General features: G+C 44.8%; 1 protein-coding gene across 1 annotated transcript in view; it reads left to right on the plus strand.

Annotated features, from left to right (window-relative positions):
- Positions 1 to 20,893, plus strand: part of LOC139374562 (prominin-1-A-like) — a 51,024-nt gene extending 30,131 nt beyond the window's left edge. Inside the window, exons 14-27 of the mRNA XM_071115558.1 lie at positions 827 to 979; positions 1,311 to 1,434; positions 2,037 to 2,140; positions 4,435 to 4,519; positions 4,816 to 4,962; positions 7,303 to 7,374; positions 8,460 to 8,552; positions 9,151 to 9,168; positions 12,391 to 12,444; positions 12,550 to 12,630; positions 12,824 to 12,892; positions 14,433 to 14,522; positions 14,843 to 14,958; positions 19,969 to 20,893. Coding sequence (XP_070971659.1) covers positions 827 to 979; positions 1,311 to 1,434; positions 2,037 to 2,140; positions 4,435 to 4,519; positions 4,816 to 4,962; positions 7,303 to 7,374; positions 8,460 to 8,552; positions 9,151 to 9,168; positions 12,391 to 12,444; positions 12,550 to 12,630; positions 12,824 to 12,892; positions 14,433 to 14,522; positions 14,843 to 14,958; positions 19,969 to 19,987 — 1,225 coding nt within the window. The 3' untranslated portion in view covers positions 19,988 to 20,893. The remainder of the gene's footprint in view (positions 1 to 826; positions 980 to 1,310; positions 1,435 to 2,036; positions 2,141 to 4,434; positions 4,520 to 4,815; positions 4,963 to 7,302; positions 7,375 to 8,459; positions 8,553 to 9,150; positions 9,169 to 12,390; positions 12,445 to 12,549; positions 12,631 to 12,823; positions 12,893 to 14,432; positions 14,523 to 14,842; positions 14,959 to 19,968) is intronic.
- The last annotated feature ends 2,134 nt before the right edge of the window (positions 20,894 to 23,027 follow it).

The raw sequence follows: 23,027 nt of genomic DNA on the forward strand, positions 1-23,027 counted from the left end.
TTCTACAGGTCTGTGTGTTTAATACAGATGGACTTCTACAGGTCTGTGTGTTTAGATGGACTTCTACAGGTCTGTGTGTTTAGATGGACTTCTACAGGTCTGTGTGTTTAGATGGACTTCTACAGGTCTGTGGTTAGATGGACTTCTACAGGTCTGTGTGTTTAGATGGACTTCTACAGGTCTGTGTGGTTAGATGGACTTCTACAGGTCTGTGTGTTTAGATGGACTTCTACAGGTCTGTGTGTTTAGATGGACTTCTACAGGTCTGTGTGGTTAGATGGACTTCTACAGGTCTGTGTGGTTAGATGGACTTCTACAGGTCTGTGTGTTTAATACAGATGGACTTCTACAGGTCTGTGTGTTTAATACAGATGGACTTCTACAGGTCTGTGTGTTTAATACAGATGGACTTCTACAAGTCTGTGTGTTTAGATGGACTTCTACAGGTCTGTGTGTTTAATACAGATGGACTTCTACAGGTCTGTGTGGTTAGATGGACTTCTACAGGTCTGTGTGTTTAGATGGACTTCTACAGGTCTGTGTGTTTAATACAGATGGACTTCTACAGGTCTGTGTGTTTAGATGGACTTCTACAGGTCTGTGTTTAGATGGACTTCTACAGGTCTGTGTGTTTAGATGGACTTCTACAGGTCTGTGTGTTTAATACAGATGAACTTCTACAGGTCTGTGTGTTTAATACAGATGGACTTCTACAGGTCTGTGTGGTTAATACAGATGGTCTTCTACAGGTCTGTGTGTTTAATACAGATGGTCTTCTACAGGTCTGTGCTGTGTTCGGTGATGTATATAACAGTGTTTATTACAGGTGGATAGGCTGTGTGGCCGTGCTGTGTTCAGTGGTTCTGGTTTTGACCTTTAACTTCCTGGGTCTGTTGTGTGGAACGTGTGGCTACGACAAACAGGCCACGCCCACCACCCGCGGCTGCCTATCAAACACCGGAGGCAACCTGCTAATGGCGTGAGTAACCATGACAATATCCTGGCAGCATCCATAATATCACACTTCTCTCTCTCTGCTAATTGTGTTGCTGTCTCTCTGTCTCTCTTTGTATCTCTCTCTCTCTCTCTCTATATATATATATATCTGTCTCTCTCTCTCTGTCTCTGTCTCTCTCTGTCTCTCTTTGTCTCTCTCTCTATCTCTCTCTCTCTCTCTCTCTCTCTCTCTCTCTCTCTGTCTCTCTCTATATCTCTGTCTGTCTGTCTGTCTGTCTGTCTGTCTGTCTCTCGATCCTCTCTGTCTCTGTCTCTCTCACTGTCTCTCACTGTCTCTCTCCTCTTCATCTCAGAGGTGTAGGGTTCAGCTTCATCTTTGCCTGGGTATTGATGGGGCTGGTATCAGCAGGGTTTGTTGTCGGGGGCAACATTGAGAAGCTGTTCTGTGAACCGCTTGCTAACAGACAACTGTTCAAGGTACACACCTTCCCCCTTCTCTCTCACCCTCTCCCCCCTCTCTCTCACCCTCTCCCCCCTCTCTCTCACCCTCTCCTCCTCCCTCACTCTCTCTCACCCTCTCCCCCCTCTCTCTCACCCTCTCCCCCCTCTCTCTCACCCTCTCCTCCTCCCTCTCTCTCACCCTCTCTCACCCCCTCCCCCCCCTTCACCCTCTCCCCTCCCTCTCTCTCACCCTCTCCCCCCCTCTACCCTCTTACCCCCTCTCTCACCCTCTCTCTCACCATCTCCCTCCCTCACCCAGTACCTAGACACTACAGCCCTGTGTCCTCCAATATCTAGACACTACAGCCCTGTGTCCTCCAGTATCTAAACACTACAGCCCTGTGTCCTCCAGTATCTAGACACTACATCCCTGTGTCCTCCAGTACCTAGACACTACAGCCCTGTGTCCTCCAGTACCTAGACACTACAGCCATGTGTCCTCCAGTACCTAGACACTACAGCCCTGTGTCCTCCAGTATCTAGACACTACAGCCCTGTGTCCTTCAGTATCCTAACGTGTGTGTGTGTTTGTGTTTGTGTTTGTGTGTGTGTGTGTCCGTGTGCGTGTGTGTGTATAGATCATAGACACTCCCTACATGGTCCATCCTGCCAAGAAGAACTTCCTGCCTGGCATGCTGTTCCAGAACCCTAACATCAACCTGACTGTAGGAAGCATGTACCGGTGAGACACACACACACACACACACACATGCACGTTAGCATGCAGACGCACACAGACCAACACACACACACACCATTCACATCACTGGACAGACATTAGTTCAGTTTGATTTAGTTGTTTAACTACGTGAATTCACAGTCAAATCAACAAAATACTCATTGGATTGGAAAAAAAGGACACCAATTTACAGTAGCTAGGTTTACAGTAGTTAGGATTACAGTAGCTAGGATTACAGTAGCTAGGATTACAGTAGCTAGGATTACAGTAGCTAGGTTTACAGTAGCTAGGTTTACAGTAGCTAGGTTTACAGTAGCTAGGTTTACAGTAGTTAGGATTACAGTAGCTAGGATTACAGTAGCTAGGATTACAGTAGCTAGGATTACAGTAGATAGGTTTACAGTAGCTAGGTTTACAGTAGCTAGGTTTACAGTAGCTAGGATTACAGTAGCTAGGATTACAGTAGCTAGGTTTACAGTAGCTAGGATTACAGTAGCTAGGTTTACAGTAGCTAGGATTACAGCAGCTAGGTTTACAGTAGCTAGGTTTACAGTAGCTAGGTTTACAGTAGCTAGGTTTACAGTAGCAAGGTTTACAGTAGCTAGGATTACAGTAGCTAGGTTTACAGAAGCTAGGATTACATAAGGTAGGTTTACAGTAGCTATGTTTACAGAAACTAGGTTTACAGAAGCTAGGATTACATAAGCTAGGTTGACAGTAGTTAGGTTTACAGTAGTTAGGTTTACAGTAGCTAGGTTTACAGTAGCTAGGTTTGCAGAAGCTAGATTTACAGAAGCTATGTTTACAGTAGCTAGGTTTACAGAAGCTAGGTTTACAGTCGCTAGGTTTACAGAAGCTATGTTTACAGTAGCTAGGTTTACAGTAGATTGGATTACAGAAGCTAGGTTTACAGAAGCTAGGTTTGCAGTAACTAGGTTTACAGAGGCTAGGTTTACAGTAGCTTGGATTACAGAAGCTAGGTTTACAGGTGTTTGGATTACAGTAACTAGGTTTACAGAAGCTAGGTTTACAGTAGTTTGAATTACAGAAGATAGGTTTACAGTAGTTTGGATTACAGAAGATAGGCTTACAGTAGTTGGGATTACAGAAGATAGGTTTACTGTATGGATTACAGAAGATAGGTTTACAGTAGTTTGGATTACAGAAGATAGGTTTACAGTAGTTTGGGTTAAAGAAACTAGGTTTATAGTAGTTTGGATTACAGAAGATAGGTTTACAGTAGTTTGGATTACAGAAGATAGGTTTACAGTAGTTTGGACTACAGAAGATAGGTTTACAGTAGTTTGGATTACAGAAGATAGGTTTACAGTAGTTTGGATTACAGAAGATAGGCTTACAGTAGTTTGGATTACAGTCACTAGGTTTACAGAAGCTAGGTTTACAGTAGTTTGGAATACAGAAGATAGGTTTACAGTAGTTTGGATTACAGAAGTTAGGTTTACAGTAGTTTGGATTACAGAAATTAGGTTTACAGTAGTTTGGATTACAGAAGATAGGTTTACAGTAGTTTGGATTACAGAAGATAGGTTTACAGTAGTTTGGATTACAGAAGTTAGGTTTACAGTAGTTTGGATTACAGAAGTTAGGTTTACAGTAGTTTGGATTACAGAAGTTAGGTTTACAGTAGTTTGGATTACAGAAGTTAGGTTTACAGTAGTTTGGATTACGGAAGTTAGGTTTACAGTAATTTGACCAAAACCAAAAGATCCCACCATATAAAACAAACCAATTGTCAGTCCTGCATTTATTACATTGTAGAGACATGTCATGTTTCTATCAGCCATGACTTCTTTCCATGGGTCAGGTGATTCACCCGGCTGGATGGAAACGTGGTCAGCCATGACTTCTTTCCATGGGTCAGGTGATTCACCCGGCTGGATGGAAACGTGGTCAGCCATGACTTCTTTCCATGGGTCAGGTGATTCACCCGGCTGGATGGAAACGTGGTCAGCCATGACTTCTTTCCATGGGTCAGGTGATTCACCCGGCTGGATGGAAACGTGGTCAGCCATGACTTCTTTCCATGGGTCAGTGTGCGTGTGTGTGTGTGTGTGTGTGTGTGTGTGTGTAGAGACTGCAATGATAACAACGGTGTGTGTGTGTGTGTGTGTGTGTGTAGAGACTGCTATGATAACAATGGTGTGTGTGTGTGTGTGTGTGTGTGTGTGTAGAGACTGCTATGATAACAACGGTGTGTGTGTGTGTGTGTGTGTGTGTGTGTGTGTGCGTGTGTGTGTGTGTGTGTGTGTGTGTGTGTGTGTGTGTTGTGTGTGTAGAGACTGCTATGATAACAACGGGCTGTACCATGCCCTGCAGCTGGAGACAATGTTCAACATCAACACCTTCCTCAAAACAACCGTGGTATGTCAGGGTCTGTATGTGTGTGTGTGTGTGTGTGTGTGGTGGGGGGGGGGGTCTGTGTGTGTGTGTGTGTTACAGTTCTGCCATTGGGTTATTGTTCTAGATAAAGGGTTGAGATAGTCATTCCTAGAACTGTTACACAACCTACCATTCATACGTGTTTTTGTATCTGTGTGTGTGTCTGTGTGTCTGTGTGTGTGTGTGTGTGTGTGTGTGTGTGTGTCTGTGTGTCTGTGTGTGTGTGTCTGTGTGTGTGTGTGTGTGTGTCTGTGTGTGTGTGTGTGTGTGTGTGTCAGTTTAACAAGGACCTGGTGAAGGTGTTTGACAGCGTGAGCATCGACCTCCAGAGCATTGTGTTATTGGAGCAGGATGGACGGGATGACCTGCTAACCTTCTCTAACGCTGGGATAGGAGATATTAACTATGCTGCTTACCTAGCAGAGGTATAACCCCTGACCTCTAGCCCTAACCCATGAACCCTGATCCCTAACGGGATAACCTGCTAACCTTCTCTAACGCTGGGATAGGAGATATTAACTATGCTGCTTACCTAGCAGAGGTATAACCCCTGACCTCTAACCTTAACCCATGAACCCTGACCCCTAACGGGATAACCTGCTAACCTTCTCTAACGCTGGGATAGGAGATATTAACTATGCTGCTTACCTAGCAGAGGTATAACCCCTGACCTCTAACCCTAACCCATGAACCCTGACCGCTAACGGGATGACCTGCTAACCTTCTCTAACGCTGGGATAGGAGATATTAACTATGCTGCTTACCTAGCCGAGGTATAACCCCTGATCACTAAACCCTGACCCCTATCCCCTGATCACTAAACCCTGACCCCTAACCCATGACCATGACCACTGAAACCTGACCCCTGACCACTGAACCCTGACCCCTAACTAGAGGTCGACCGTTTAATCGGAATGGCTGATTTCAAGTTTTCATAACAATCGGAAATCGGTATTTTTGGGCACCGATTTTATTTTTTATTTTGTATACCTTTATTTAACAGTGCCTTGTTCAGAACGACAGATTTTTACCTTGTCAGCTCGGGGGATCCAGTCTTGCAACCTTACAGTTAACTAGTCCAATGCTCTTACCACCTGCCTCTCATTGCACTCCATGAGGAGCCTGCCTGTTACGCAAATGCAGTAGGTAGGCAAGGTAAGTTGCTAGCTAGCATTAAACTTATCTTATAAAAAACAATCAATCAATCATAATCACCAGTTAACTACACAGGGTTGATGATATTACTAGTTTATCTAGCGTGTCCTGCGTTGCATATAATCGATGAAACGCTGGGGGATGATTTAAAAAAAGCGCATTTGCGAAAAAAGCACAATCGTTGGACGACTGTACCGAACCATAAACATCAAGGCCTTTCTTAAAATCAATACACAGAAGTATATATTTTTAAACCTGCATATTTAGCTAAAATAAATCAAGGTTAGCAGGCAATATTAACCAGGGAAATGGTGTCACTTCTCTTGTGTTCATTGCACGCAGAGTCAGGGTATATGCAACAGTTTGGGCCACCTGGCTCATTGCAAACTAAATTTGCCAGAATTTTTACGTAATTATGACATAACATTGAAGGTTGTGCAATGTAACAGGAATATTTAGACTGATGGATGCCACCCGTTAGATCAAATACGGAACGGTTCCGTATTTCACTGAAATAATAAACGTTTTGTTTTCGAAATCATAGTTTCCAGATTCGACCATATTAATGACCAAAGGCTCGTATTTCTGTGTGTTATTATGTTATAATTAAGTCTGATTTGATAGAGCAGTCTGACTGAGCAGCAGCAGGCTCGTAAGCATTCATTCAAACAGCACTTTCGTGCGTTTTGCCAGCTGCTCTTCGCAAGCACAGCACTGTTTATGACTTCAAGCCTATCAGCCTAATGGCTGGTGTAACCGATGTGAAATGGCTAGCTAGTTAGCTGGGTGTGCGCTAATAGCGTTTCAAACGTCACTGCTGAGCCTTCTAGTAGTTGTTCCCCTTGCTCTGCATGGGTAACGCTGCTTCGAGGGTGGCTGTTGTCGTTGTGTTGCTGGTTCGAGCCCAGGTAGGGGCGAGGAGAGGGACGGAAGCTATACTGTTACACTGGCAATACTAAAGTGCCTATAAGAACATCCAATAGTCAAAGGTTAATGAAACACAAATGGTATAGAGAGAAATAGTCCTATAATAACTACAACCTAAAACTTCTTACCTGGGAATATTGAAGACTCATGTTAAAAGGAACCACCAGCTTTCATATGTTCTCATGTTCTGAGCAAGGAACTGAAACGTTAGCTTTCTTACATGGCACATATTGCACTTTTACTTTCTTCTCCAACACTTTGTTTTTGCATTTTTTAAACCAAATTGAACATGTTTCATTATTTATTTGAGGCTAAATAGATTTTTATTGATGTATTAAGTTAAAATAAGTGTTAATTCAGTATTGTTGTAATTGTCATTATTACAAATACATTTTTTTTTTTAATTGGCCGATTAATCGGTATCGGCTTTTTTGGTCCTCCAATAATTGGTATCGGAATTGGCGTTGAAAAATCATAATCGGTCGACCTCTACCCCTAACCCCTGACCACTGAACCCTGACCCTTAACCACTAAACCCTGACCCCTAAACCCTGACCCCTGATCACTAAACCCTGACCTCTAACCCCTGACCACTGAACCCTGACCCCTAACCACTAAACCCTGACCCCTAAACCCTGACCCCTAACCCCTGACCTCTAACCACTGACTCTGTGTGTGTGTAGGTGAATAAAGGTGTAACTCTGGTGGATCTGCTGTCATTTTCCAACGAGCTGGAGGCCCAGGCAGACCTTCTGGTGAGTCCCCTAGACCCTAACCCCTAACGAGCTGGAGGCCCAGGCCGACCTTCTGGTGAGTCTCCTAACCCCTAGACCCTAAGCCCTAACGAGCTGGAGGCCCAGGCCGACCTTCTGGGGAGTCCCCTTAGCCCTAGACCCTAACCCCTAGACCCTAACCCTTAGATGCTAACGAGCTGGAGGCCCAGGCCGACCTTCTGGTGAGTCTCCTAACCCCTAGACCCTAACCCCTAACGAGCTGGAGGCCCAGGCCGACCTTCTGGTGAGTCCCCTTAGCCCTAGACCCTAACCCCTAGACCCTAACCCTTAGATGCTAACGAGCTGGAGGCCCAGGCCGACCTTCTGGTGAGTCTCCTAACGCCTAACCCCTAACGAGCTGGAGGCCCAGGCCGACCTTCTTGTGAGTCCCCTAGATCCTACCCCCTAGACCCTAACCCCTGGACCCTAACCCCTAGACCTTACCCCTAGATATAGATATAGACCCTGTAACACGATATAGACCCTGTAACATGATATAGGCCTCCAAATGAATATTGATATGGTGAGGCTAAATGCTAATGCTACGTCTTGTGTGTGAATATTGATACGGTGAGGCTAAATGCTAATGCTACGTCTTGTGTGTGAATATGGATATGGTGAGGCTAAATGCTAAATCCTGTGTGTGAATATTGATATGGTGAGGCTAAATGCTAATGCTACGTCTTGTGTGTGAATATTGATATGGTGAGGCTAAATGCTAATGCTATGTCCTGTGTGTTAATATTGATATGGTGAGGCCAAATGCTAATGCTACGTCCTGTGTGTGAATATTGAGATGGTGAGGCTAAATGCTAAATCCTGTGTGTGAATATTGAGATGGTGAGGCTAAATGCTAATGCTATGTCCTGTGTGTGAATATTGAGATGGTGAGGCTAAATGCTAAATCCTGTGTGTGAATATTGAGATGGTGAGGCTAAATGCTAATGCTATGTCCTGTGTGTTAATATTGAGATGGTGAGGCTAAATGCTAATGCTACGTCTTGTGTGTTAATATGGATATGGTGAGAATAAATGCTAAACGCTACGTCCCGTGTGTTTGTGTGTAGCCGCGGGGAGCTCTAGAGAATGCTTTGAAGGGTCATGCCAGCAGCATACGACAGATCCACAGAGAACAGGTCGTCCCTATGGAGCAGGCCATGGTAAACCCACACACCCCGACGCGCACACACTCACACACACACGTACTCACATATACACACTCACACACACACACACACACACACACACACACACACACACACACACACACGCACACACACACACACACACGTACTCACACACTCACACACACACACACACACACACACACGTACTCACATAAGTACTCACATACACACACACATATACACACGTAAACAGTCTTTCTCCCAAAGACCTGGTAAGAGACAGCTTGACTGATTTCTGTTCTTCCCCAACGTCTGTCTCTCTCTCTCTCTCTCTCTCTCTCTCTCTCTCTCTCTCTCTCTCTCTCTCTCTCTCTCTGTCTCTCTCTCTGTCTCTCTCTCTCTGTCTCTGTCTCTCTCTATGTTCCTGCTGTTCTCTCTCTCTCTCTCTCTCTCTCTCTCTCTCTCTCTCTCTCTCTCTCTCTATGTTCCTGCTGTTCTCTCTCTCTCTCTCTCTCTCTCTCTCTATGTTCCTGCTGTTCTCTCTCTCTCTCTCTCTCTATGTTCCTGCTGTTCTCTCTCTCTCTTCTTGTCTTTCTTTCTCACTAATATTCACATATAAATGGTGGCCCAGAAATTTGTCCGAGCGCGGGTAAGCTTGGTGTCTGTGTGTAGTTTGTGTATATTTCTACACAGAGCCTTCAGAAACTATTCACACCCCTTGACTTTGTTGTTGTGTTACAGCCTGAATTTAAAATGGATGACATTTAGATTTGGTATCAGTGGCCTAAACACAATAGCCCATAATATCGAAGTGGAATAATGTTGTTGTTTTTTCAAAATGTTTACAAAGTAATTAAAAATGAAAAGCTGAAACGTCTTGAGTCGATAAGTATTCAACCCCTTTGTTGTTGTGGCCTTAATAAGTTCAGGAGTAAAAATGTGCTGAACAAGTCACGTTTTAAGTTGCATAGACTCACTCTGTGTACAATGATAGTGTTTAACATGTTTTTTTAATGACTACCTCATCTCTGTACCCCACACATACAAGTACACTATATATACAAAAGTGTCATTATTACTGTTTGTGTAACACAACATTAGGTTCCTCAGTCCAGCAGTGAATTTATAACACAGATTCAACCACAAAGACCAGGGAGGTTTTCCAATGCCTCGCAAAGAAGGGCTCCTATTGGACGGTGTATCAATACACCCAGTCACTACGAAGATACAGGCGTCCTTCCTAACTCAGTTGCCGGAGAGGAAGGAAACCACTCAGGGATTTCACCATGAGGCGAATTTTGACTTTAAAACAGTTAGAGAGTTTAGTGGCTGTCATAGGAGAAAACTGAGGATGGATCAACAACATTTGCAGTTACTTCACAATACTAATTGACAGAGTGAAAAGGAGGAAACCTGTACAGAATAAAAATACTGCAAAACATGCATCCTGTTTGCAACAAGACACTAAAGTCATACTGCAAAACATGTGGCAAAGCAAATCACTTTTTGTCTTGAAAACAAAGTGTTGTTTGGGGCAAATCCAATACAACACATTACTGAGAATTGCTCTCCATATGTTCAAGCATAGTGGTGGCTGCATCATGTTATGGGTATGCTTGTAATTGTTAACGATGAGGGAGTTTTTCAGGATAAAAGAGAAACGGAATGGAGCTAAGCACAGGCAAAATCCTAGAGGAAAACCTGGTTCAGTCTGCTTTCCACCAGACACTGGGAGATGAATTCACCTTTCAGCAAGACAATAACCTAAAACACAAGGCCACATCTACACTGGAGTTGCTTACCAAGAAGACAGTGAATGATCCTGAGTGGAATAGTTACACTTTTGACTTAAATCTACTTGATCTGTGGAAAAATCCTTGAAATGGTTGTCTAGCAATGATCAACAACCAATGTGAAAGAACTTGAAGAATATTTTAAAGAATAATGGGCAAATGTTGCACAATCCAGGTGTAGAAAGAGCTTAGAGACTTACCCAGAAAGACTCACAGCTGTAATGACTCTTAGAGACTTAGCCAGAAAGACTCACAGCTGTAATCACTCTTAGAGACTTAGCCAGAAAGACTTACAGCTGTAATCACTCTTAGAGACTTACCCAGAAAGACTCACAGCTGTAATCACTCTTAGAGACTTAGCCAGAAAGACTCACAGCTGTAATCACTCTTAGAGACTTAGCCAGAAAGACTCACAGCTGTAATCACTCTTAGAGACTTAGCCAGAAAGACTCACAGCTGTAATCACTCTTAGAGACTTAGCCAGAAAGACTCACAGCTGTAATCACTCTTAGAGACTTAGCCAGAAAGACTCACAGCTGTAATCACTCTTAGAGACGTACCCAGAAAGACTCACAGCTGTAATGACTCTTAGAGACTTACCCAGAAAACTGTAATCACAGCCAGAGGTGCTTCTACTAAGTATTGACTCAGGGGTGTGAATACTTATGTACATTAGATATTTCTGTATTTCATTTTCAATAAATGTTTTAACATTTCTCAAAACATGTTTTTAATTTGTCATTATGGGGTTTTGTGTATCGATGGGTGAGAATAAAACAGCTATTTAATCCATTTTGAATTTAAATTCAAAAGACAACTAAATGTGAAATAAGTCAAGGGTTATACTTTCTGTGTGTGTATATATACAGTACCAGTCAACGGTTCTGAACAGTGTTGTATATATACAGTACCAGTCAACGGTTCTGAACAGTGTTGTGTATATACAGTACCAGTCAACGGTTCTGAACAGTGTTGTGTATATACAGTACCAGTCAACGGTTCTGAACAGTGTTGTGTATATACAGTACCAGTCAACGGTTCTGAACAGTGTTGTGTATATACAGTAACAGTCAACGGTTCTGAACAGTGTTGTGTATATACAGTACCAGTCAACGGTTCTGAACAGTGTTGTGTATATACAGTACCAGTCAACGGTTCTGAACAGTGTTGTATATATACAGTACCAGTCAACGGTTCTGAACAGTGTTGTGAATTTGTGTTGTAATACGCTGTGGTACTCGGTGTGTGTTGTGATGTTGTTGTTCTGAGCAGTGTTGTGTTTTTGTGTTGTAATACGCTGTGGTACTCGGTGTGTGTTGTGATGTTGTTGTTCTGAGCAGTGTTGTGTTTTTGTGTTGTAATACGCTGTGGTACTCGGTGTGTGTTGTGATGTTGTTGTTCTGAGCAGTGTTGTGTATTTGTGTGAGAGAAAATAAATGGTATTTGTGTTATTATTGGTTATTACCGATTTGCATTTTTCTATTCGTTTTAAAATGTTTTTATTTTATTTTTTAAACTTCCGTTTAGCTTCAGTTAGTTTTCAGACTTGATTTGCTACTTTTTATTAACTTTTAGTTTTGAGGCAGTAATACAGAAGGTGATCGTCAGATCAATGGTTAGTTTAGGTTTCAATGATACAGTAATGATCAATGGATTTAAAATGAATAGCACTGAGACTGGGGAATTAATGGGTTAGGGTTAGACTGGTGAAACACACATGGTGGAAGGGAACTATCTCTCATGTTTACACCAACCCAATGCTTCTTTAGGAGTACATGTAAGAAGAATGAAGTTAGCAACCCAGATCATTGTTTCCCTGTTAGCTAGTGAGCTATCTGTAGAGATCTATCTGAAACATGGCCCTTCTGTAGAGATCTATCTGAAACATGGCCCTCTTCAGTAACTAGACCTATCTGAAACATGGCCCTCTTCAGTAACTAGACCTATCTGAAACATGGCCCTCTTCAGTAACTAGACCCATCTGAAACATGGCCAGATTCAGTAACTAGACCCATCTGAAACATGGCCAGATTCAGTAACTAGACCCATCTGAAACATGGCCTTCTCCTCTCTTCCAGAGCACCCTCAGCCAGAGCATCCGGCTACTGCAGAGGACAGCTAAGGAACTACCTGTGAGGACACACACACACACACACACACACACACACACACACATACACATACACACACACATACACACACACACACACACACCCTAACTCACCTGTCTCTCTCAGGTGAAGGTGACTAACGTCCTTAGTGCCATCGACGAAGCAGAGTACCTCATCACACACAACGCTTCACGCGTGGTTAAACAGGTAAACGCACTACAGACAGACAGACAGACAGACAGACGTCGACAGACAGACAGACAGACAGACACACAACGCTTCACGCGTGGTTAAACAGGTAATCGCACTACAGACAGACAGACAGACAGACAGACAGACAGACAGACAGACAGACAGACAGACAGACAGACACTCTAAACAACCTCTCGTTGTCCTGCAGGAGAGAGATGTGTACATGCAGAGCCTGGTTGGATACTTCAGACAGTACACAGACTGGGTCAAAAACTCTGTAAGTTATCAAGTTAGAGTTATATACTGCCGTTCTGAAGTTCGGGGTCACTAGAAGGCAGTGGAACACAGGAGTGATGGTTGCTGATACTGGGCCTCTGTAGATATTCCATTACACATCAGCCGTTTCCAGCTACAATAGTCATTTACAACATTAACAATGTCTACACTGTATTTCTGATCAATTTGATGTTATTTAATGGACAAAAACATTTCTTTCAAAAACAAGGATGTTTCTAAGTGACCCCAAACTTTTGAATGCTAGTGTGTATATATATATATATATATATATATACGTTTTTCACAATTCCTGACATTTAATCTTAGTAAAAATTCCCTGGTTTAGGTCAGTTAGGATCATCACTTTATTTTAAGAATGTGAAATGTCATAATAATAGTAGAGAGAATAGAATATCTGTGGGCAGAACTGAAAAAGCATGTTTGAGCAAGGAGGCCTACAAACCTGACTCAGTTACACCAGCTCTGTCAGGAGGCCTACAAACCTGACTCAGTTACACCAGCTCTGTCAGCAGGCCTACAAACCTGACTCAGTTACACCAGCTCTGTCAGGAGGCCTACAAACCTGACTCAGTTACACCAGCTCTGTCAGCAGGCCTACAAACCTGACTCAGTTACACCAGCTCTGTCAGGAGGCCTACAAACCTGACTCAGTTACACCAGCTCTGTCAGCAGGCCTACAAACCTGACTCAGTTACACCAGCTCTGTCAGGAGGTCTACAAACCTGACTCAGTTACACCACCTCTGTCAGGAGGCCTACAAACCTGACTCAGTTACACCAGCTCTGTCAGCAGGCCTACAAACCTGACTCAGTTACACCAGCTCTGTCAGGAGGCCTACAAACCTGACTCAGTTACACCAGCTCTGTCAGGTGGTCTACAAACCTGACTCAGTTACACCAGCTCTGTCAGGAGGAATGGGACAAAATTCACCCAACTTATTGTGGGAAGCTTGTGGAAGGCTACCCAAAACATTAGACCCAAATTAAACAATTTAAAGGCAATGCTACCAAATACTAATTGAGTGTGTGTAAACTTCTGACCCTCTGGGAATGTGATGAAAGAAATAAAAGCTGAAATAAATAATTATCTCTAATATTATTCTGTACACTATTGTTCTGTTTAGCTAGATCTGTACCTCCTCTCCAGTCCCTCCAGTCGTAACCTCTCCTCCATAATGTAATGTATCCTAGCTGACAGGGGAGGTGTCTCAGTGTCATTCCATCAGTAACCTCCATAATGTAATGTATCCTAGCTGACAGGGGAGGTGTCTCAGTGTCAGCCCATCAGTAACCTCTCCTCCATAATGTAATGTATCCTAGCTGACAGGGGAGGTGTCTCAGTGTCAGCCCATCAGTAACCTCTCGTCCATAATGTAATGTGTCCTAGCTGACAGGGGAGGTGTCTCAGTGTCAGCCCATCAGTAACCTCTCCTCCATAATGTAATGTGTCCTAGCTGACAGGGGAGGTGTCTCAGTGTCAGCCCATCAGTAACCTCTCCTCCATAATGTAATGTGTCCTAGCTGACAGGGGAGGTGTCTCAGTGTAAGCCCATCAGTAACATCATTGACTCCATGGAGATCGTTGCCTGCAGCTTCATAGTCGACTCAGTGGTAAGATACACAGGAGCTGTTTGTTTGTGTTGGTGTGTGCTGTGTGTGTTTGTCAGTATGTGCTGTGTGTGTTTGTGTATGTGTCGGTGTGTGTGTCGGCATGTGCTGTGTGTGTTTGGGTCGGTGTGTGTGATGTGTGTGTCGGTGTGTGTGGTGTGTGTGTCGGTATGTGCTGTGTGTCGGTGTGTGCTGTGTGTCGGTGTGTGTATTGGTATGTGCTGTGTGTGTTGGTGTGTCTGTGTGTGTGTGTGAGGTTATATCTATGTGTGTGTTGTTCTGGTTTGGTCTGAGTTAAGGTTATGTATCTCTGTGTCTTATAGAACACGTTCTGGTTCGGTCTGGGTGGTTGCTGTGTGTTCCTGGTTCCCAGCATCATCCTGTCAGTCAAACTGGCCAAGTACTACAGGAGGATGGATACGGAGGATGTGTTTGAAGAGTAGGTACACACACACACACACACACACACACACACACACACACACACACACACACACACACACACACACACACACACACACACACACACACACACACACACACACACAGGTATAAAGACACACACTTCTCTAGTGGCTATTTTCTAGTCTTGAAAACGCCGATCCAGCAGTGACTAGGATCTGGTTTCAAATGACCATAAAGGGAAAACAACAGGGTGGGTCCTCTTCATGCCAGACAACTCTCCCAACCAATCACGAGGCAGACATGACAGACAATTCTCCCAACCAATCACGAGGCAGACATGACAGACAACTTTCCCAACAAATCATGAGGGAGACATGACAGACAACTCTCCCAACAAATCACGAGGCAGACATGACAGACAACTCTCCCAACAAATCACGAGGCAGAGTTGCCACAGGACCCCACCACAACAGGTGAATGATCTCCACAAATCAAGGTTGCTTGGACCAATGGGGAGCCACAAGAGTCAACAGCAAGCCCCTGAGGTGCACCCTCTCCAACGACGGCTGAATCAGCTTCACGGGAGGAAATGTGTAAAGGAGGATCCGAGGCCAGTGAAGTGCTCGACTCCCTCATCGAGGAAAAACAGACGACAATGCAAGTTGTGTAATGTGATGTCTAAAGATTTATCTCGGCCCTGCTGAAGATTTCCCTTATCTGGGAGACCACCACCCCTGAGAGTGGAGGCTAATCTGCACCCAAACTGAGGCAACCGGGGACATGTGTTTCCCGGAGTGAAAGCATGTGCACACTGCTCCCAGCAATAGGGAGCGATCCAAGTTGAGGAGGTAGATCGAGTCTCTCCCCGTCCCCGTTGATGCACGCCACCACTGGCCCGACCAAAGCAGGGGAAAGCGCCTTAGTGTCAGATATACCGGTAGGATCTCTGGGTAATTGATATGCAGTGCGATCCACACCAATGTCGATACCCCCAGAATCGGTTGCCTTTCTAACAGCGCACCCCACCCTCAGGGGAAAGCGCCTTAGTGTCAGATATACCGTTAGGATCTCTGGGTAATTGATATGCAGTGCGATCCACACCAATGTCGATACCCCCAGAATCGGTTGCCTTTCTAACAGCGCACCCCACCCTCAGGGGAATGTGTCTGTAGTGATCACCTTGTGGGATACAACTGAGTCCATGGGAGCCCCCTGACAATAGCAGAGGGTCCAGCACTGGTTCATGGCCCATAGACCTGACACCCAAAGTGACCGGCTTAGGCTGCGCAATGCATCCAGGTGATTGGTTAGCATTCAGCGCTGGAAGGGCCACATGAACAATAGCCCAAGGGGAAGAACTTACATCACAGAAGCCATTGTCCCCAGTAGAAGTAGGGCGTAGCCCTGGCAACAACGCCCTTTGTGACATAACCGAAGTTTGGCTGAGCAGAGCCGGAACTCAGACACCCTCTGTGGGGATAGAAAAGCATGATACGCAAGTGAGTCTAGCTCAGGACCTAGAAACAGAATGTGCTGATGTGGAGTCAGACAGGTAATTTTCTGGTTTCTGTGGAAGACTAGAGACTGAATACGGGACAGTAGATGTGTGTTACATTCCTTGCTCCCTTGACGACTCCGGAGGCGGCTTGTGAGCGTTGTGAGTTTGTAGACTCTGAGGTGCTTGTGAGCGTTGTGAGTTTGTAGACTCTGAGGTACTTGTGAGCGTTGTGAGTTTGTAGACTCTGAGGTGCTTGTGAGAGTTGTGAGTTTGTAGACTCTGAGGTGCTTGTGAGCGTTGTGAGTTTGTAGACTCTGAGGTGCTTGTGAGCGTTGTGAGTTTGTAGACTCTGAGGTGCTTGTGAGCGTTGTGAGTTTGTAGACTCTGAGGTGCTTGTGAGCGTTGTGAGTTTGTAGACTCTGAGGTGCTTGTGAGCGTTGTGAGTTTGTAGACTCTGAGGTGCTTGTGAGCGTTGTGAGTTTGTAGACTCCGGAGGCGGCTTGTGAGCGTTGTGAGTTTATAGACTCCGGAGGCGGCTTGTGAGCGTTGTGAGTTTGTAGACTCTGAGGTGCTTGTGAGAGTTGTGAGTTTGTAGACTCTGAGGTGCTTGCTGAGGGCACATAGGTCTAGAATGGGACGTAAAGTCCTCTCCCTTTTCGGAACCAGGAAATACCGGCTGCACCAGCCATCTTGGATCTTCAACGGATTGCCTGCTTCTGGAGACGGGAGGATATTTCCTCCCTCAAAACAGGCACTGAAGCCTCGGGAATAGTCGGCCTGATGACGCTGCACAAGCGTGGCGGGACGAACAACAAGTTGTAGCCTGTACCCCGACATCACTGTTCACGTAACCTAACTTAGACGGCCTACAGGGAGGAGGTGAGGGCCCTCGGAGTGTGGTGTCAGGAAAATAACCTCACACTCAACGTCAACAAAACTAAGGAGATGATTGTGGACTTCAGGAAACAGCAGAGGGAACACCCCCCTATCCACATCGATGGAACAGTAGTGGAGAGGGTAGCAAGTTTTAAGTTCCTCGGCATACACATCACAGACAAACTGAATTGGTCCACTCACACAGACAGCATTGTGAAGAAGGCGCAGCAGCGCCTCTTCAACCTCAGGAGGCTGAAGAAATTCGGCTTGTCACCAAAAGCACTCACAAACTTCTACAGATGCACAATCGAGAGCATCCTGGCGGGCTGTATCACCGCCTGGTACGGCAACTGCTCCGCCCTCAACCGTAAGGCTCTCCAGAGGGTGGTGAGGTCTGCACAACGCATCACCGGGGGCAAACTACCTGCCCTCCAGGACACCTACACCACCCGATGTCACAGGAAGGCCATAAAGATCATCAACGACATCAACCACCCGAGCCACTGCCTGTTCACCCCGCTATCATCCAGAAGGCGAGGTCAGTACAGGTGCATCAAAGCTGGGACCGAGAGACTGAAAAACAGCTTCTATCTCAAGGCCATCAGACTGTTAAACAGCCACCACTAACATTGAGTGGCTGCTGCCAACACACTGACACTGACTCAACTTCAGCCACTTTAATAATGGGAATTGATGGGAAATGATGTAAATATATCACTAGCCACTTTAAACAATGCTACCTTATATAATGTTACTTACCCTACATTATTCATCTCATATGCATACGTATATACTGTACTCTATATCATCGACTGTATCCTTATGTAATACATGTATCACTAGCCACTTTAACTATGCCACTTTGTTTACATACTCATCTCATATGTATATACTGTACTCGATACCATCTACTGTATCTTGCCTATGCTGCTCTGTACCATCACTCATTCATATATCCTTATGTACATATTCTTTATCCCCTCACACTGTGTACAAGACAGTAGTTTTGGAACTGTTAGTTAGATTACTCATTGGTTATTACTGCATTGTCGGAACTAGAAGCACAAGCATTTCGCTACACTCGCATTAACATCTGCTAACCATGTGTATGTGACAAATAAAATTTGATTTGATTTGATTTGATTAGCAGGCATAAAAAAGAAAAGCCAGAAACTAGGTTCCCTACATCCTGGTTTTGACGAGAAGAAAAATAACTGTTGGGGAGGTTCTGTTCTGTTCAACCAATCTAGTAAATGAGGAGGAGGAGTGTCACCTTGGAGTGATGCCTTGTTAATGTCCAAAAGCAGAAGTCACGTCATAGGCTCTCTCTCCATTTCCCCTGAAAACCCGGAACATCTGGCTGTTGGGGACCCTGCAGAGGCTACTATTCGTATGATCCAGGGCGACACTACGCATGCCCGCCATTGGTCAGAGCAGACAGCGAGCCTCCCATGACTCTGAAGGGGCGGGACACCACTTTGTGGACTGGGAGAGATTGGAATTGGAAAAATAACCACCACTCTTGACAACTGTGAGTCTGAACATGGAGAAGGGACCCTTTTCATTGAACTGCAGGAGACACACGTTTTAAAACCCGTGAACACTGCGGAACTCAGGGTTGAAGAAACTGTATTGTGCCAAGGTTTGCCTAAAGCCCGGCCCACTCTGGGTACCAGGGCTCAGTGATCAGTGACGTACCCTGATTGGCCACTTGGGGGTACTGTTGTCACAACGAGCCTCACTCGGTTAAGGCGGTAAGACGGTAACCGGCCGGCACCCAGCACCGGTAGAGACAACAATACATCAGCCTCAACTGTCAGTAAGAGTGTCCATGATTAAGTATTTTAATGAAGAGATTGAGATAAGTGTTTGATGAGTGTTTGTTGCAGCTCGTTCCAGTCGCTAGCTGCAGCGAACTGAAAAGAAGAGCGACCCAGGGAAGAGAGGCAAGCGGTGGGGCTTACCCACCGAGCCTGGCCGCCCTCTGTCTTCGGATAGCCACCCGTAACCGGCAACAGAGTGTACATGAGCCGGGTTGAGCCGGGCAGCACAGACCTCACGCTCAGGCAGACATACCGCAACTATGACTCAGCCAAGGTACGAGCACCCAGGAGAGGAAGTCAGTATCAGAAATACCAAGGCCCCTCAAGAATGCTACAGGATTGTGAAGAGAACCTGTGCCGTGGAGTTTGGGAACAGCTGGGGACTGATACCGTCTCCTAGTCCACTGCTACTGATACCGTCCCCTAGTCCCAGTCCACTGCTACTGATACCGTCTCCCAGTCTCCTAGTCCCCTAGTCTCCTAGTCCCCTAGTCTCTTGTCCCCTAGTCTCCTAGTCCCCTAGTCTCCTAGTCCCCTAGTCTCCCAGTCCCCTAGTCTTCTAGTCTCCTAGGCCCCTAGTCTCCAAGTCTCCCAGTCTCCTAGGCCCCTAGTCTCCCAGTCTCCTAGTCCCCTAGTCCCACACAAACTGATTAGAGCACCACGAAGCATCTCTTCTGTCCTTCTCTTTCTGTCATTGGTCTCTCTTTTATTCTTTCTCTCCTTCTCTACCTCTCTCCTCCTCTCCTCTCTCCTCCCCTCTCGTCTCTCCCCTCCTCCCCTCCTCTCTCCCTCCCTCACTCCTTGTGTATTTTGATGCTGTTAATAAATGTTCTGTTCTCTTCCTCAGGGGCCAAGAAAACTGGTAGAGAAACAAAGGTGGGAAAGAGAACAAAACAACAACAACCCAAGAAGACAGAACTCTGCTGATCTCCGCCCCACAACAACCTGATTGGATAAGGACCTTAGCTGCCAGCCAATTACAGTAGCCCAAATGATGCCCTGTACGTTCCCATCGCCCAATCACAACACTAGTTCTGTCTGACATCACCGTAGTTTCTGAACATTACACCTGTGTGAACGTGTTGGTGGATTATTTCTATATAGTTGATTTGATATATCAGAGTTATTATAGACACGTGTTCTGTTTGTTTCTACTCAGCTGGAACCACTGACTCATCTCAATTTGATATATCAGAGTTATTATAGACACGTGTTCTGTTTGTTTCTACTCAGCTGGAACCACTGACTCATCTCAATTTGATATATCAGAGTTATTATAGACACGTGTTCTGTTTGTTTCTACTCAGCTGGAACCACTGACTCATCTCAATTTGAAATATCAGAGTTATTATAGACACGTGTTCTGTTTGTTTCTACTCAGCTGGAACCACTGACTCATCTCAATTTGATATATCAGAGTTATTATAGACACGTGTTCTGTTTGTTTCTACTCAGCTGGAACCACTGACTCATCTCAATGACTTGTACATTTTATACGCTTTCAACACCTTTGAAAGTTTTATATATTTTTTAATATAATATGTTAGCATGTTAGCGGACGCTAGCTACCAAACCATGTTAGCATGTTAGCAGACACTAGCTACAAAACCATGTTAGCATGTTAGCTAGCGGACGCTAGCTGCTTGTTGTTTGACAGCTGTAACCATCGCATTGACTGTGATGTCATATCGGTGATGTCAGGACTGTGATGTCACGACTGATGTCACTGCAGGCTCTGAATCTGTGAATAAAGATGTCAGTTCGCTGAGTTACGCCGTCTCCACTGTCTTTCGTCCTGCTGTCTGTCTGTCCGTCCATCTATACATAAACTCAGCAACAAACAAAAAAACGTCCTCTCACTGTCAACTGCGTTTATTTTCAGCAAACTTGAACATAACAAGATTCAACAACTGAGACATAAACTGAACAAGTTCCACAGACATGTGACTAACAGAAATACAATAATGTGTCCCTGAACAAAGAGGGGGGGTCAAAATCAAAAGTAACAGTCAGTATCTGGTGTGGCCACCAGCTGCATTAAGTACTGCAGTGCATCTCCTCCTCAGTGCATCTCCTCCCCAGTTAGCTAACATAACATCCCTCTGTTATAGCCAGCTAGCTAACAGAGCATTCCTCTATTTGAGCAGGGTGTTTCAGTAGGCTAAACTAGCCAGCTGCATTTGCTAGCTAAGTAAGTGAAACTGAAAGTGAAAAAAATGACACTCTCTCTCTCTGTCTCTTGCCTCTCCTTCATTTTTGAAGAAATACATTTGTTGAAAACTGTTCAACTATTGTCTTTCTCTCTCTTTGAGTCAACTACTCACCACATGTTATGCACTGCAGTGCTAGCTAGCTGTAGCTTGTGCTTTCAGTACTAAATTAATTCTCTGATCCTTTGATTGGGTGGACAACATGTCAGTTCATACTGCAAGAGCTCCGATAGGTTGGAGGACGTCCTCCTGAAGTTTTCATAATTACTCTGTAAGTCTATGGAATGGGGTGAGAACCAAGAGCCTCCTAGGTTTTGTATTGAAGTCAATGTACCAAGAGGAGGACGGAAGCTAGATGTCCTCCGGCTACACCATAGTGCTACCCTACAGAGTGCTGTTGAGGCTACTGTAGACCTTCATTGCAAAACAGTGTGTTCTAATCAATTGTTTGGTGAAATATGAATATATTTAGTATAGTTTTATCTAAAAAGGATAACTTTTGAAATGTTTAAAAATCTATATTTTTATGAAATTCACTGAGGATGGTTCTCCCCTTCCTCCTTTGAGGAGCCTCCACTGGTTCAAAATATTTGTTGGTCTGATGTGATTAATAAGGAGCATCCAGACGCTGCACTTGATGAGTTTATGAAATTGCTTCTTCCAATTATTGATAAACATGCACCTGTGGTGTTCCGCAGGGAAGCTCTCTAGGCCCTCTACACTTTTATAATGTTATCATTTGACCTGCCACTGGCAGTAAACAAAGCCTCTGTGTCCATGTATGCTGATGATTCAACCCTATACACGTCAGCAACCACCACTGTGAAATCACTGCAACCCTAAACGAAGAATTGCACACCGTTTTAGAATGGGAGGCCAGTAATGAAATGGTCCTGAACATCTCTAAAACTAAGAGCATTTTGTATTTGAAACAAATAATTCCCTAAGACCTCAGTGTAGTGTGAGCGAATCCCTCCCTCTTTTTATCTGTCATTTGATTAAAATGTTGTCTTGATTGATGCACTGTTCAGAGGAGACTGCGTGAATCAGGTATCCATGGTCGAATTGCTGCAAAGAAACCACTACTAAAGGACACCAATAATAAGAAGAGACTTGCTTGGGCCAAGAAACACGAGCAATGGACATTAGACTGGTGGAAATCTGTCCTTTGGTCTGAGGAGTTCAAATTTGAGATTTGTTGTTCTAACCGCCATGTCTTTGTGAGACACAGAGTAGGTGAAGGGATGATTTCCGCATGTGTGGTTCCCTCCGTGAAGCAAGGAGGAGGAGGTGTGATGGTGTGGGGGTGTGATGGTGTGATGGTGTGGGGGTGCTTTGCTGGTGACACTGTGTGTGATTTATTTAGAATTCAAGGCACACTTAACCAGCATGGCTACCACAGCATTCTGCAGCGATACGCCCATCTGGTTTGGGCTAAGTGGGACTATCATTTGTTTTTCAACAGGACAATGACCCAACACACCTCCAGGCTGTGTAAGGGCTATTTGACCAAGAAGGAGAGTGATGGAGTGCTGCATCAGATGACCTGGCCTCCACAATCAGCCGACCTCAACCCAATTAAGATGGTTTGGGATGGGTTGGACCGCAGAGTGAAGGAAAAACAGCCAACAAGTGCTCAGCATATGTGGGAACTCCTTCAAGACTGTTGGAAAAGCATTCCTGGTGAAGCTGGTTG

This window comes from Oncorhynchus clarkii, chromosome 19, assembly GCF_045791955.1.
Source record: "Oncorhynchus clarkii lewisi isolate Uvic-CL-2024 chromosome 19, UVic_Ocla_1.0, whole genome shotgun sequence".
NCBI classification, from domain to species: Eukaryota; Metazoa; Chordata; class Actinopteri; order Salmoniformes; family Salmonidae; genus Oncorhynchus; species Oncorhynchus clarkii.